The sequence below is a fragment of the Leishmania major genome, chromosome 26 (genome assembly GCF_000002725.2).
Source record: "Leishmania major strain Friedlin complete genome, chromosome 26".
NCBI classification, from domain to species: domain Eukaryota; phylum Euglenozoa; class Kinetoplastea; order Trypanosomatida; family Trypanosomatidae; genus Leishmania; species Leishmania major.
Genome location: NC_007267.2, coordinates 71,833 through 86,921, shown reverse-complemented (window position 1 = coordinate 86,921; position 15,089 = coordinate 71,833). Strand labels below are relative to the sequence as shown.

At 60.8% G+C, this 15,089-nt stretch overlaps 6 protein-coding genes across 6 annotated transcripts; all 6 read left to right on the top strand.

Annotated features, from left to right (window-relative positions):
* Positions 1–451: 451 nt before the first annotated feature.
* CYC8 (putative mitotic cyclin) lies at positions 452–1,798 on the top strand (the record flags this gene model as incomplete). The annotated part of the gene is made up of 1 exon (XM_001683988.1): positions 452–1,798. One exon carries the CDS (start codon positions 452–454, stop codon positions 1,796–1,798), a length of 1,347 nt encoding a protein of 448 aa, XP_001684040.1.
* A 1,725-nt stretch (positions 1,799–3,523) lies between these two features.
* LMJF_26_0320 (putative C-1-tetrahydrofolate synthase,cytoplasmic) lies at positions 3,524–4,420 on the top strand (the record flags this gene model as incomplete). Its single annotated transcript, XM_001683987.1, has 1 exon — positions 3,524–4,420. One exon carries the CDS (start codon positions 3,524–3,526, stop codon positions 4,418–4,420), a length of 897 nt encoding a protein of 298 aa, XP_001684039.1.
* Positions 4,421–5,275: 855 nt separating this feature from the next.
* Positions 5,276–7,279, top strand: LMJF_26_0310 (6-phosphofructo-2-kinase/fructose-2,6-biphosphatase-1-like protein; the record flags this gene model as incomplete). Its single annotated transcript, XM_001683986.1, has 1 exon — positions 5,276–7,279. One exon carries the CDS (start codon positions 5,276–5,278, stop codon positions 7,277–7,279), a length of 2,004 nt encoding a protein of 667 aa, XP_001684038.1.
* Positions 7,280–8,185: 906 nt separating this feature from the next.
* On the top strand, positions 8,186–10,849 carry LMJF_26_0300 (aminopeptidase-like protein; the record flags this gene model as incomplete). Its single annotated transcript, XM_001683985.1, has 1 exon — positions 8,186–10,849. The coding sequence occupies one exon, from the start codon at positions 8,186–8,188 to the stop codon at positions 10,847–10,849; it is 2,664 nt and encodes an 887-aa protein (XP_001684037.1).
* Positions 10,850–11,621: 772 nt separating this feature from the next.
* On the top strand, positions 11,622–12,437 carry LMJF_26_0290 (conserved hypothetical protein; the record flags this gene model as incomplete). Its single annotated transcript, XM_001683984.1, has 1 exon — positions 11,622–12,437. The coding sequence occupies one exon, from the start codon at positions 11,622–11,624 to the stop codon at positions 12,435–12,437; it is 816 nt and encodes a 271-aa protein (XP_001684036.1).
* A 1,257-nt stretch (positions 12,438–13,694) lies between these two features.
* Positions 13,695–14,303, top strand: LMJF_26_0280 (conserved hypothetical protein; the record flags this gene model as incomplete). Its single annotated transcript, XM_001683983.1, has 1 exon — positions 13,695–14,303. One exon carries the CDS (start codon positions 13,695–13,697, stop codon positions 14,301–14,303), a length of 609 nt encoding a protein of 202 aa, XP_001684035.1.
* Between the last annotated feature and the right edge of the window lie 786 nt (positions 14,304–15,089).

Here is a 15,089-nt window from a genome sequence, read left to right as displayed (position 1 = left end):
ATCACCACCCTGTCTCCCCCTCTTCGCACAAACACACTCGCGTCGCCGACAGACACACAGCGGAGCAACACAGACGTTATTCTACCGAAAAGAAGGTGCCGTGGTGCCGCCTTGTTGAGTCGCGAGCAGCCTTCGCCTTTTCCCCTGCCCCCAACCCCTCCCCACCGCCACCACCCGTCGCTCAGCGTGTTTGCGCACAGCCTCACACCCGCAGGCGCAGCCGCATCACAGACACTTTTGTCTTGCTCAGCGCCCCAGCCTTCATCGCTATTTGTCGAATACCCGCGACATGGCGGCCGCGATGGACACAAGCCGCAATGGCACCGGGCCTGCGAAGGCCGCTTGTGCCGCGCCGACCCGGCACGTTCTCGCCCCTGTTCCGGTGAATCTGTCGTCGCCACCGCCGCCGCCCCGTGGCACCACCCTCGACTGCTCGCAGGCGGTGCTGCGGATGCCGGCCTATGTGGTCGCCAAACAAGAGGCGGAGAGGATGCGAAAGGAAGCGTGGCGCCCGCTAACGTTCCGGATGATTCAGCAGCGCATCCGCGACCACTTCGTGCGCGACTTGGACGACGAGACGGAACTGAGGAGCAGCCGTTACATTCTCACGACCGCGCAAGTCGAGCGATTCCTTTTTCCGCTGTTCCAGCGCGCAGACGCGAAGGCGGTGCGCGTTCTCGGAGAGGTATGGGGGCGCTCGCGCGACCCCTCGCGTAAGCTGAGTGATCAGATCGTCGCCGTCCTCACTCGCCGCCAACACGTGCTGCTCCAGGGGACGGAGCTGACGTTGATGGAGCTGAAGGAGAAGGTGCTGTTGGCGGCGCGGCTGCAAGAGCCGCTGACGGCGTGCGAGGTCCGTCAGCTGGCAATCCAGCTGGGCCCCAGCAACCGCGTGTGGGTGGAGGAGTGGCTGCGCGCCCATCCTGCAGAGGAGGCCGTGGATTCGCTAGCGCTCTGCACCGCGCTGCGGGATGCGGTGCAGCAGCGATTCGGAGCCTTCACGTTTTCCGGGGCTTACTACCCCACAGTGCTGGACGACTTAATCGACATGGATGAGCTCGCGCAGAGCTCCATGGTGTACCCGCCGAAGCAGGGCGTGCCGGCGCAGTCCGTGCGTGCACGCGCCTGCGAGGAGCTTTTCATCTTCACCATATTCTGCGGTGTGCCGCTCTCCCTCGATGCCTACTTCCTTGCCGTAGCCCTGCTCGACCGCTTCCTTGCCCGTCGCAGCACCCCGAAAGAACAGCTACGGCTATACAGCATGGCAGCCCTGCTGCTCGCCTCCAAGTGCGATCATTCATGGCCGACATTGGACCCGCACTTCGTGTCCGTCAAGATGAAGCTCGCACAAGAAGACGTCATGACCGCGGAGGAGGAAATTGTGCAGACACTACAGTTCGACACGACCGTGTCCACGCTGCACCACTTCTGCGAGGCACTTCTGCTCCACCAAGACCCGCCGGCGTCTCCGGAGCAGCGCCAGCTGCTGGAGTATCTGATTGCCTCTCTCTCAGTTCACACCTACTACGGCCAGTACAGGCAGTCCTGCTTGGCAGCTGCGGCACTTCACAGCAGCCGCCACGCTGCTCGGCTCGCAACCGGCGAGCCAAGTGAGTCCGTGCGCGTACTGCTGCCAGTCGTGTACGCTGCACTGCAGAAGAACAATGTGGAACGCAGTCCAGGCAACCTGATAAAGCAGATCTACGCTCAGCCAGAACGCCACGCCGTGAGCCTGACCCCTACCGCAGTCCTGTTTCCCAGTCTGTCGTGCTGCTCCTCTCTTAGCGCCAGCGAGTGACTGTGACTTCTCTTTTCCACACTTGCACATCGACTACGACTCTGTTCATGCCGTGGCCACGTTCCTTCCGAATCTACCACCGCATCGATGCGCCGCATCGGCCCTCCTCCTCCCTTCCCTTCCCTCTCACCCCCCCCCACCCGATGCCACCCTTTACGCGGTTTACCGCTCGTGATACCGGTCCAATGTACGCCACTGGTAAACCACCTCCAAGAGAGAGGGATGAGGAGGGGGGTGGGGGCGGGACGAAGGAGAAGCCGTCGCGATCTGGATAGATTCGCATGCGCACATGAGCGCATATATATTTATATATATATATAGATGCACGTATGGATAGATGCACACCACCCCGAAAAAAAAGTGCCGTACTTCTCTTTCTCGTCAGTTTTGTTTGTTCCGTAACCGTTGAGCGTGTCGCACGAACATCACCCGTCTCTCTCTCTCTCTCTCCCCTGCGATGCAGGGGAGTGAGGCCACCTTCATTAGGATCGAATGGTGCCGTCCTTGTTGTGCAGGAGATGGTGCCGCTGCCATGGCCGTCCGCCTCCCCACCCCCTCCCGCGGATGCCTTACTCTCTTGTCTTCCGGTTTTGTTTTTTGTTTGCTGTTGTTGCCCACACACACGCAGGCACACGTTGACTTGATGCGCACTGGTCATGCGAGTGGCGCCTGTATATGTATGGCGAAGTGGGGAGACTCGGTGGAGGTGAGAGCGCGAGCGAGCCGCAGCCATGAAGCAGCGAGTGTGTTTCTTTGAATTGCAAAGGCAGATGAACGGAAAAAGCAACGCAGCAGGAGACAGCACACGTGGGCGTCGGCGTGAGCTTTGCGGGTGGGCATCGAGGGTTGCGCGTGTGACACTTTCAAGGTGCGACGCGGCTACTCTTCTGCCCCACTCCTTTCTTCTTCCGTGCAGTACTGTGCATCCCTAACGGCGAGCCGCTCCTTGGAGTTGCTGCAGAGAGCGTCGGTCACATCTTGACCGATGAAGTCCCTTTTGGGGTCTGCTTCACGTCATAGCTTGCCGTGTGTGCACGCAAACGGATTGGATGTGTGTCTGTGTGTGGGTGGGTGGCGCTGCGACTTGTTGCAGCTCGCGCGCCTTCTCCATGCTGAAGCTTCCGTTGCCGCAGCTCTTTCTTCCGCCATCTTGCCGGCATTCTTCTCTCTCCTTCCCTGTTTTCAACGCCGCGACGCCTTACACGCCCACTTGGCGCATGTATGGATGCGCGTGCGTGGGTGGCTCCCGTATCCATCGGTGGCGGCTCCCTTTCCACCACTGTGAGCGCGCACCCTTCTGCGCCACACGATCGGCAACGCCGACCGGGACATCGGGCATATTGCCCTTCTTTTCCTGCCACACTCGCACCGGCCGCTCCTTGCTCTCGTTGCCGCACGCACCCCCATTACTTCGATTTGATGGCACTTTAAGTTTACATCGGCATAAGCTCATCATCAGTGTGCGGTAACGCACCGACCCGTGTCGCCTCCCTCTTCCCTGCCCTACTCACATCTGCACATCTATACCCGCCTCTCCCACGGCAAGGCCGACTCAGCAGTGCTGCCCCAGCACCGATACGAAGCAGGGTCGGAGGGGACACCAGGCGAAAGCGAAGACCTTCCACGGTCCCCGCCCCCTACATCCACTCCCCTTCCCGCAGCCACGGTCTTCTCTATCGTCACCAGCAGCTTGACGTGTGTCTGTCCGTGTCGTCACTCACTACGATGCCGTCTGCTCAGATCATTGACGGCAAGGCGATCGCGGCAGCCATCCGCAGTGAGCTGAAGGATAAGGTGGCAGCCTTGAGGGAGCTTTACGGCGGCAGGGTGCCAGGGCTCGCCTCCATCATCGTGGGGCAGCGCATGGACTCGAAAAAGTACGTGCAGCTGAAGCATAAAGCTGCGGCGGAGGTTGGGATGGCCAGCTTCAACGTTGAACTGCCCGAGGACATTTCGCAGGAGGTGCTCGAGGTCAACGTTGAGAAGCTCAACAACGACCCAAACTGCCACGGCATCATTGTCCAGCTGCCTTTGCCAAAGCATCTCAATGAAAACAGAGCCATTGAGAAGATCCACCCACACAAGGACGCCGATGCACTGCTGCCCGTCAACGTCGGGCTGCTCCACTACAAGGGCAGGGAGCCGCCCTTCACCCCGTGCACGGCGAAGGGCGTCATTGTGCTCTTGAAGCGCTGTGGTATCGAGATGGCTGGCAAGCGCGCGGTTGTGCTGGGCCGCAGTAACATTGTTGGCGCTCCAGTTGCGGCGCTCCTCATGAAGGAAAACGCCACTGTCACCATCGTTCATTCGGGAACATCGACAGAGGACATGATCGATTACCTGCGCACCGCCGACATCGTCATCGCGGCGATGGGTCAGCCCGGGTACGTCAAGGGGGAGTGGATCAAGGAGGGGGCCGCCGTTGTGGATGTCGGCACGACGCCCGTACCGGACCCATCGAGGAAGGATGGCTATCGTCTCGTCGGTGATGTCTGCTTCGAGGAGGCTGCCGCGCGCGCAGCGTGGATCTCACCGGTGCCCGGTGGTGTTGGCCCCATGACGATTGCCATGCTCCTCGAGAACACTCTCGAGGCCTTCAAGGCTGCGTTGGGCGTATCATAGGGCACGTGCGCTCCACTTCGTCTACCTCCACTTCGTGCTGTTAGCGTACGCGTACCACCAGGAAAGAGCTGATGCGAGAGGAGAGGTCATCGCGGATGGGTTGGGTGGAGGGCGGTGTGTGTGCGTGTGTGTGTGTGTGGGGGGGGGGGGCGAAGGATGCCGCGCTATCGTGGTTGCTGGTTTTACCGGGGACGACAATCTTCGTCCCCCGCATTCGACGTTGCTTGCGGTGCGCATTGCCTTGGGCGGGAAGTGTGCTTGCAAGGATGCATCGTCTTCCTTCTGCCAGCAACGCAAAATGCCCAGCGCACAGCTGGCGTGAGGTCGCGCCAGCCTTTCCTCAGCGTCCGATCACACCTGAAGCATTTCGACATCAACGCTATTCTCAACCGCTTTCGAAGTGCCCAAAGCGTAGCGGACTGGCTTAGTGGTGAGGGAACACTGTGGCGGAGTCAATTCAAGGACGGCCCGCTCTCGCCGCACCGGCGCACGGTGCTATCCATGTCGGCCCCAGGCTTCCCGTCAACCACCTCTTCCCTCAAAGGAAGCAGCGGCTTACGTCTTGCTCTAAGAGCGAGGTGATGCGCTCCGTCTCCCAGAGCGCCACGCGCGATGGTGGACGACTTCTCTTCCCTCAGTAGCCCGTACGTTTTCCTGCACGGCCCACTCTGTTCCAAAGACACGTGTGCCGTCGCCGCCATCGGCACGACGGCGAGACTACCCTACGCCCGCCCCCACTCACTTCTCCCCTTGACCTCCTTTCTTGCTCTCCACCCCGCTGTTTCCAGCGGTGGGCTGCGACACACACGCGCATATACACATTTACTCGACACAAGAGTGCAGGTGCGCATAGCGATGTCAGAGGCGGCGCCACCCCCGGTGCTGGGGACGGCGAGTTCGGCGGTGGCCCCGCAGCCCTTCGGTGGCTCCGAGGCCTCGAGGAAGCGGCGCCTGAAGCCCATTTCCTTTCAGCGAATGGCCATGATCCAGGAGGAGATTGCGCGGATCGACAAGCATCTCGAGGCGCTGGAGGCGAGCGAGAGCAAAGTCGTCGATCCTGACTCGGTTGGGCAGCATAACCTCACCACCGAAGACGTCATCGACCCCGTTGTGCTGCACATGCTCACTGTGGAGCTGTGCCAACTGGCGGCCTCTGGCGACGCCGTGGGTGCCCGAATTCTACTGACCGGCGGCGCAGATCCCAACAGTCGCGACTACGATGGCCGTACACTGCTGCATATTGCCTGCATGAACGGTCGACTCTCAGTGGTTACGGTGCTCCTTGAATTTAGCGCAGATGCGTCGCTGCTGGACCGCGACGGCAACACTCCTCTTGAAGTAGCGGAAGAGTACGGATTCGGCGACGTCGCGCAGGTGCTGTCTGGCTACTTTGACGCGGGGGCCAACGCTGTTCCCGACTCCTTCACCTGGAAGCCGCCCTCCTTTGAGTCGACACCTGTGTCGATTCACCAGCCAGACTTCTCCGCTGTCCCGCAGCCCATGCTCGGGTCGCTCATTGTCATTATGGTTGGGCTTCCCGGGCGTGGCAAGACGTATGTGGCGGAGCAAATCCGGCGCTACTTCCAGTGGAACGGGCTCACGTGCAAGATTTTCTTTCATCAGGCGTGCCGCCGTCGCGTCGAGCGGGCCATGACGGACCGGGCGGACCGAGACGCCGACGTATCATCGCCGACCGGCGCCACCGAGCTTGAGTTTCGAATCTCCAAGGAGCTGGCGCACGATCTCACCACCTACGTTTGCAAGACCAGCGGTGTTGCCATCCTCGACGGCACGCAGACGACACATGCACGACGCCAGTACCTGCTGCGCGCGATTCGCGACACGCGCCTCATCAACATGACGCGCGTCGTCTTTGTGGAGCTGGTGAACAACAACAAGGAGACGATCCACCGCAACATCCTGCTCGCCAAGGAGATGTTCCCGAACACGCCGGAGGACTTCGTGGACCGCTATTACGAGGTCATCAAGCAACACGAGGCGGTGTACAAGACACTCAATCCTCTTACGGACTGCGACATGCCCTATATTCGCATTGAGGATACCCAGACGTACTCGCTGAACATGATCACTGGCTGGATGCCGAGTCGGCTCGCCTTCATGCTGCACAATCTCAGTCCAACCCCCATGAACTTGTACCTCACTCGCGCTGGTGAGTACGTGGACTTGCTGAGCAACCGCATCGGCGGGAACTCGCGCCTCACCGCGCGGGGCCGCGCCTACAGCCGCGCCCTCTTCGAATACTTTGAAAAGGAAATTCCGTCAACGACGGCCTTGACCGTCATGACAAGCTGCGCGAAGCGGTGCACGCAGACGGTGCACTACTTTGCCGAGGAGTCCATCAAGTGCCAATCCACTGCGAACCCCGCCTCGGAGCAGGCGGGAGGCAAACCGTCTCTGCGCTGTCGCGTCTTGTACTTCCCTACCCTGGACGACATCAACCACGGCGACTGCGAAGGGCAGCTGCTGTCTGACGTCCTGCGAACCATGCCGAACACGTTGCAGTCCATGAAGGCGGACCCGTACTACACAGCGTGGCCGAATGGCGAGTGCATTCACCAAGTCTTTAACTCACGACTCGAGCCTCACATCCACGACATCCAAGCCAGCACCACCCCCGTGCTCGTCGCCTCTCACCTCCACCTCTTGCAGGGCCTCTACTCGTACTTTGTGACGGACGGCGACAAGATCGTCGCTCCGCAGAACGCGTTCCAGATCGACATCCCGTTCGAGCACGTCATCAAGATCCGCATGGTCGGCCTCAACCGCGTCGCCGAGCTTATTCACCTTTCTGACGCCGTTGACGCCATACTGCAGAGCGACACGGAGCTGTGCACATGAAAGCGCCTGCGCAAAGAACGGCGGCAGCGGCCGCGTCTCTGTTCGAAGTAGGTGTGTCGTTTGCTGGCTCGTGCTCTGCTTTCCTCTTCTACATGCTCGGGCATCTCCCTCGAAAGCACAAAATCAACGATCTCATATGTGTGCCTCCTTGTTGTGTGTGTGTGTGTGCGTCTCTCTCTCTCTCTCTGCAGAGCGCATCGCCGCTGCCGTCGGCGTCTCCGCGCGTGGCTGTCTTTCCTGCTCCCCGCAGCGTTTCAGCTTTGGAGCGGTGGCGGACAGAAGGCCGAAGGGAAACCGCCTGTGTCGCACTGATGCTGCCGCGGAGTAGAGCGACAGCCAGCGTCCTCGGTGATGCGCAAGAGAGGTGGAGAAAGCATGCGTTACGGCGCCTCGTGCGATCGCGTGATGCGAGGATGCCTGTCGCTGCTCCCATCGCTGCTTCACCGTATCTACCTGCCGCCGTTGGGACTTTTGCTTGTGATGCTTCCGTGTAGTTTGCGTCTCCATCTTTCGTGCCTTCCCTTCCGTGTACCTCGTGTGCGTGTGCGTAGGCCTGGCTCTTTCTTCCTCTGCATGTGCGCATCTCTGACTCGTCTCTCACGTTACGTTCCCCGTTTCCATTTTGGTTGCTCCCGCACCTAAGAGAGGGCTCCCCACCCCTCCATCGCTCCCCCCACGCATGTTACCGCCGAGGCAACCGCGCGTTGCACTCCCTCTCTCGTATCCTTCTCTCTGCAGTGTCTCTGTGTGTGCCTCGTTGTGCTCTCACTCAGTGCAGCCTCTTCGGTATATCGCCCCAAACACCCACGCACGCAAGGGATCCCTTAGGGCACCAGCAGTGCTCCTCGAACTTGTGCGTCCTTGCTCCCCCACCCCCTTCCCCCCGTATTCTCCTTCCGGTGACTAATGGCCGCCGTTCGCCACGTTCTACCGAGCAGTGTGCGACCGACGCACTACCACATTGCCCTCTCTCCAGATCTCGAGAACGCCACCTTCTCGGCTGAGGTGGCCATCAACGTGCACATCAATGAGCCCACAAGCACCTTCGTGCTGAATGCCGTGGGACTATCGTTTTTCGATGTCTCAGTGCGCGCCGGCGTGGGCGGCGGTGGCAACGATGCTCCACTGGCTGTGCAGAGCATCACGGAGTCGACGGAGGACCAGCGCATATTTGTGCAGGTCGATCGGGCAGTCACCGATGCCGCTCAGCTGCGGTTTCGCTACACGGCGGCCATGAGCGACAATCTCTTCGCTTTCTACCGCAGCCAGTACACGTACGAGGGCGCCACGTCGTACGTGGGGGCGACTCAGATGTGCCCCGCGGAGGCCCGCCGCGTCTTCCCCTGCTGGGATGAGCCGGCTGTCAAAGCAACATTTGCCCTCGACATAACCGTCCTCGCTAGGCTGCGGGTGTGGAGCAACGACGCACCGCGCAAGGTGGTGCAGCTGCCGGACGGCCTCGCGCGTTGGGAATTCCGCCCTGCCATGGTCATGTCCACCTACGTCGTCGCCTGGGTGATTGGAGAGCTGGAGACGACGGAGGTGGTGGTGCCACGGAGCGCTGCCGCAGGGGCTGCTCAGCGTGGCGAACCGGCATCGTCCTCCTCCGTCGTCATCCGTGCAGTTACCCCACGCGGCAAGATTGAGCAAGCGCGATTCGCGCTGACGGTGGCCGCGCAAGTGCTGCCGCTCTACGAGGAGTGCTTCCAGTTTCCGTATGTCTTTCCGAAGCTGGACCTCATTGCATTGCCCAATTTTGTCTTTGGGGCTATGGAGAACTGGGGCTGCATCACGTTCCGCGAGCAGACACTACTGGCCTCGGAGGAGGCGAGCGCCATGCAGAAAGAGCGGGTCGCGATGGTGGTGGCGCATGAGCTAGCCCATCAGTGGTTCGGCAACTTGGCGACCATGGCCTGGTGGTCCGACCTATGGCTGAACGAGTCCTTTGCCACCTACATGGCCGTGTGGGCGGTGAACAAGATCTTTCCTGAGTGGGTGGTGGACACGCAGTTCGCGCACGACGAGGGAAGCCGGGCATTCCAGCTGGACGCCATGCGCTCCTCGCACCCCATCGAGTTGCCGGTGCGGGATGTGCGAGAGGTGGACAGCATTTTCGATGCCATCAGCTACTCCAAGGGAGCCATGGTGCTGCACATGGCGGCCAAGTTCGTTGGCGAGAAAGGATTCCAGCGTGGGCTGGTTGACTATCTCTCCCGCTACGCCTACGCGTCCGCTACATCGCTGCAGCTGTGGGAAGCCCTCTCCGGCCCTGCAGCGCCGAATTTAAAAGAGATCCTTCACAGCTGGACAAGGGAGCAGGGGTACCCGTATGTGCTGGCCGCATACGATGCAGCCACCGGTACACTGGCGCTGTCGCAGCGGCGCTTCTTCGTCGTGAGCGACGTGGCGGCAGACAAGGATGCGCCACTGTGGAAAATTCCCATGGCTTACACGTACGGGACCGCGGGTGGGGAGGTCAAGACCCGGTCCGTCGTGCTCGCCGACTCCACCACGTCCGTCTCGATTGACGGCGCGGTGTGGGTGAAGGTGAACTCGGGCCAGATCGCCTTCTGCCGTGTGCAGTACACGGCAGAGATGCTGCGCGGGCTCGTTTGTCCGCTTACCGCGAAGGTCATCAATTCCACGGACCGCTACTCCATTCTCGCGGACTACGCGGCCTTCGCGCGCGGAGGCTACTGCGACACGGTGCAGGTTATCGATCTTCTCTCCCATTACCACAGCGAGGACAACTACACGGTGTGGTGCGAGGTGGCCCAGCTCGAGAAGGACCTGCGCGGCATCCTCGCCTGCAGTTCACCGGAGGTGTGCGTCGCATTCAACGACTTCTGCAATCGTCTCTACTCCCCAGCGATGCAGCGGCTCGGGTTGCAGCCACGCCAGGGAGACGGTCACCGCACCCAGCAAGCGCGCCTACTAATCTTCTCTCGGCTGCTCTCGTGCAGCAACGTCGAGGCCACGACGGTGGCACGCGACCTGTACGACAAGCGAACCACGAGCCCCATTTCGCCTGACATGCTTGGTTGCGTGTACGCTGTACATATCAACACCCACGGCGCGGCGGCGATGGCCGAGGTGCAGGAGCTCATCGCCAAAACCACATACGCGGAGGAACGGGTGCAGTACCTTGGTGCCCTCGCGGCGGTGGCGGAGCCGTCCATTGACGTGCCGAAGCTGATGGACTATCTTCTGTCGGACGCGGTGAGCAGTCAGGACATGTTCACGGTGATGCTCGGCTTGGCGGAGGGTGCACAGACACAGACCATCTTTGTTCAGCAGCTGATGGACAAGTGGCCGCGCCTGGCCCAGAAGGCGCCATCCGTGCTGCTGGCGAGGATGCTGAAGCTGGTCGAGCACAGCAGCGACGATGCGCTGGTGGCACCACTGCGCCGCTTCTTCGACAGCATGCCTGAAGAAATGCAGTCTCGCACTCGAATGTCCTTCGAGCAGGGTGTGGAGGGCCTCCTGTGCAATGTGGCGTGGGCCGCTCGTGATGGCGCCCGCATTGCCCACTATCTACTGCACAAGGGAACCCCCGTCAAAACAGAGTAGGCGCTGGCGTTTGTAGGGGGTGGGTGGTGGTGGTGGTGGTGCAAAATAGAGGAATGCAATTAGCAGGGACAAGCTGTGAAGAGCATGGCGCTGCTTTGGAGGGCCGCTGTTCTCGGTGCTGCAACGCGCGCTGTCATCTGCTGCTCTCTCCCTTCCCTTCCCCTCTCCCTGAGGGTATCTTCCTACTGCTCTCGCCTTTACCCCGGGTGTGAGCGTCGTGCCGTTGCACGTGGCATCCCGGGCAGTGTTTTTCTCCTGTTTGTTGCTCCTAACCCCCCTGCAGCTCGACCTACCCGCATGGGACATGCGTGCTCTTCAGCGCTGTACTGGCCTTGTGGCGGTGATCGTGAATGTCTGTATGCTTCACTGTGTGTGTGTAGTGTGTGTGTAGCCGGCACGCTCACTGCTTGCAGAAGCCATGCCGCTCTTCGTCTCAGCTCGTCTCAGCTCGTCTCCGTTGTGCAAGTGGAGTGGACAAGCGACGGCGGCGACCCTGTGTCATGCGCGACATATGCGGTACGGGGACACCATTGTCAAGCGAAGTGCGCTTCGCTGCCCGCCCGTCGATCTCCACTGCGTTCTCCTCCCCGTCTCTCGCGTTCCTCTTTTCCTTCCTGCTACATACATGTGTGTCTTCCACTGATGGGCCGGCGCGGCTGTGGCTCTCCTGCATCTGCATCGGCGTCCATCTCCTTCGGCATGGGCACATCTTTGCGGGTCTTTCATCCACCCGGTCTATACATGCATATGAGCCCACCGCACAGGCGCGACAATGTCGCTCAAGGCGAAGCTGGATGTCTACCCCGTGGAGAACTACACGCAAACCTCAGTCGATGTCTCCAACGGCCACGCTGGCGTTGCGGGAAACAAGGTCAACCTAGGCGCCGGCAGCGCCGCACCATTTCGACCCCCGAGCGCCATTGAAAAGCTGCTGAGCTTGAAGAAGCGATGTGAGGAGGAGCCGTGCGTGCACTCCGTGGAGGGCGTGCTCCTCGTCCACCTCCATCGCCACCCCCATATTCTGCTCATGAAGCAGATCAACTCGAGGACTCGGGACGCGGACGGCATGCGCACGGTGCCGCCGTCCAACACAAATGCCGAGGTCACGTATCGTCTGCCTGGCGGCCGCTGTCGCCGTGGCGAGGCGGAGGAGAGCTGCCTACTACGCAAGCTGGGCCGTCACTTGTTGAACGAAGCGAAGACGCCAGCGGGGGCTGCTGAGGTGGCGAGCACCGGCAACTCCGACACGGTCGTTGATGTGGGCATGACGCACACCGCGTCCAAGGCAGGTAGTTGCTTTCGTGTCGGGGAGGTGTTGGCGACTTGGTATCGACCGCATTTCACGCCGCACATGTACCCGTATGTCCCAGCGCACATCGCCGCGGGCAGCGTGCGGGAAGTGCGCACCATTTACCTCGTACATCTGGAGCCAACGGTGTACTTTACCATGGTGCAGGAGAGCGTGGAGCTTGTGGCTGCACCGCTCTTCGACCTGTACGAGAACTCAAGCAAGTACGGCCCGATCGTTGCGAGTCTGCCGGTGCTCCTCTCGCGCGTGCTCATCAACTACTGCAGCACCGAGTACTGAGAGGCGGCGAGCCGGTCGGCGCGTCCTCGGCGAGAAGGCTCTTTGCTGTCTGTGTCAGTAAGCTCTGCTATGGTGGGCGGGCTGACGGGCCTCACTGCGAATGCGCTCTCTCGTCACTCTATCTTGCGAGCGTGCTTACAGGCGCCGCCCCACTTGCTCAGGAGCAGACGCAGGCACACGGTCGAGTCGAGTGCTTGTGGCTGCCGTGTTTTGCTTGTTGTTTTCACGTGCGCGTCAGCGCCTACTGGCATTCGCGTGCTTTTCCGTTGACGCAGACAGCGCCACGATGGCGCTCAACGAAAACGCGGAATGGGTCGAAGTTGTGCATGGAGGCTGTTAACCGGGGCATGTGGTGCGGTGCTGGTATTGAGCAGCGGTGGCGCCTAGTGCGTGCAGAGGAGTCGTGCAATCGCCGAGGAGGCGCTGGAAATGCACTGCTGTGCACGCCGTGAACTGGCGCCTCTCACTCTGCTTTGTTCCCCCCCCTCCCCCTTTATGCAGCCGCTCCTGTTGGTACTGTTGTTGTTGGCCTAGCACCGTGATGTCGACTCGATGAATTGTGCAGTGGTATCCGCAAGCATTGCCAAGTCACTCCTATGCGCCTCTTACCCTGTCGCCATGGGTGGTGCGTGGGATGCTTTCTTCTGCCTCCTCTTCCAAGTGGTCTTTGCCACGCGGCTTGTCTCTCTCTGTCTCACCGTCGGACGAACGGAGGCCAACGCCGTCTTGTGACCTGCCGTTCCCGACGTTGCAGCACACGCCGCCAACCGCATGTCTTCCCTCTTTGCTGCTCCTCCCCCTCCCCTTCGTCGTGTGTGCTACACTCCGTGTATATCCCACACGAAACAAGCACGCGAACTGCCGCTTCCTTATCAGCTCTTTTCGTGCCCGACACTCCCACGCACGCTTAAATCTCTCTCTCTCTCTCCCTCCCTCTATCGATAGATACGTAGGTGCGAGAAGCGCAGGCACGAGCGTCAGCATCGGCGGTGACCACTGCGGCAGCACCTTTATCCTCTCGAAGTCTTTACCCTGACCCATACGGTGCCATTGCAAGATCTGCACACTGTGCCGGCTCTCTTCTAGGTTTCTCCTGCTGTCATCCCTCCCCCTTCTCCCCCTCCCTCCGCAACACGCTAGGGCTACGACGGCCAGCGCGCGGAGCGCGATACGTATCAGAGGTGGCGAGCACACCTCCCTCAGCATCCATTCGCGTAGACACACATCGCGGCTCGCACACGGTGCAGCCGTATTGTCATGGGTCAGCGGCAGTCCTTTGAGGAGAAGCTCCATGAGTGCGTGTGCAACAACAACGTGGACCAGATGAAGGAGCTGATCCGGCAGCCCGAGTTTGTAGGGGAGAACATGAGCGATACGCTGTTTCTCGACCTTGTCGAGCGTTGCTGGGACCCGGCGACGACGATGGCGTTCGCCAAGCACGCGAACGACCACCAGCTCGCCATTCTTGTGAGCACGGCGATCATACACTCGCGTGTTCTCCCACTGGGCTCGCTGTTTGACCTCATGAAGGACGCGTCTGCCACCATCCAGCACGAGCACCTTGACGAGCTCTTCATGACGGCGTGTGACCATATCGACACGGAGGCGGTGAAGGCGATGGTGACGGCGAACTGCTTCGACCCGACGGATGGGCGCCCCATTGTGACCGTGGTGCGACGTGAACTCAGCAAAATGGCACCCGACGAAGAGCTTGTTCAGCTCGTTCTCGACGCCCTTCCCGGTCACGAGGACGCGGCGACCTATCTCCTAGAGACGTGTGTGCCGACGGCGAAAAATGTGGCTACAAAGGCGATGCTGACCACGAAACTGAAGAACTATGTTGCGTGTACGAAGCATGCTGGATGATGTACTTGACATCACTGCATCTTCTTTCCCTCTGCGTCTTGAATACCCCTCCTCCGTCCCTCCCCTCCCCCCTGCGCTCGTGAAAAGGCGACGTTGCCGAGGTGGATGGAGGCCTAGGACCGGGTGGGGGAAGGTACGGAGGGCGGCTCTCCGCCTCGCAGCGGCTGCGGCCCGTTTGCGCTTGCGCCTCTTCCTCCGCCTCCCTCGCCATGCCGCGCGTGAGGGTGTCTGGCGTGTAGGAGGGAGGGATGGCGTTTGAATATTGCGAAGACACCGGACAGAAACGGCCGCACGCGATGTTGATGGTGTACGGTGGCCTGTAGGCCTCCAGCACCGAAACAGAAGCGAGCAGCGGTGGCAGCAGAAACCGAAGCAGCGGAGGGGAGGACCGACGCGTGGACTCCACTGCTTCGCCCGTGGCGTCTCCTTCTCTCCGTTTTCTTTCACCCCTTGCCATCTCAGCCCTCCCCCCTCCCCACACACGTCCGCTACCTGGTGAATGGTTCACTTGCGTGCGAACTAGCTCGATGTTTGTGCGTTGCGCAAAGACGTGCTGTACTGCCGAGTGTGCACAGGTCCTCTATCTGTGCGTGTACGGCGTGGGCTCTTCATCATCATTCGTTGTCTTTCCGCTCTTCTTTATCTTCTGCTCTCTCGGATGGAGTGAGACCCTACCCCCGCTCCCTCTCGCTGTTTCTCTCTCTCCTCCCAACCCGAGTCTCAGCACACACGCCAGCTGAACTCTCAGCCATCCCGCGTCGCCCTGCTGCCATGCGTCTTACACGT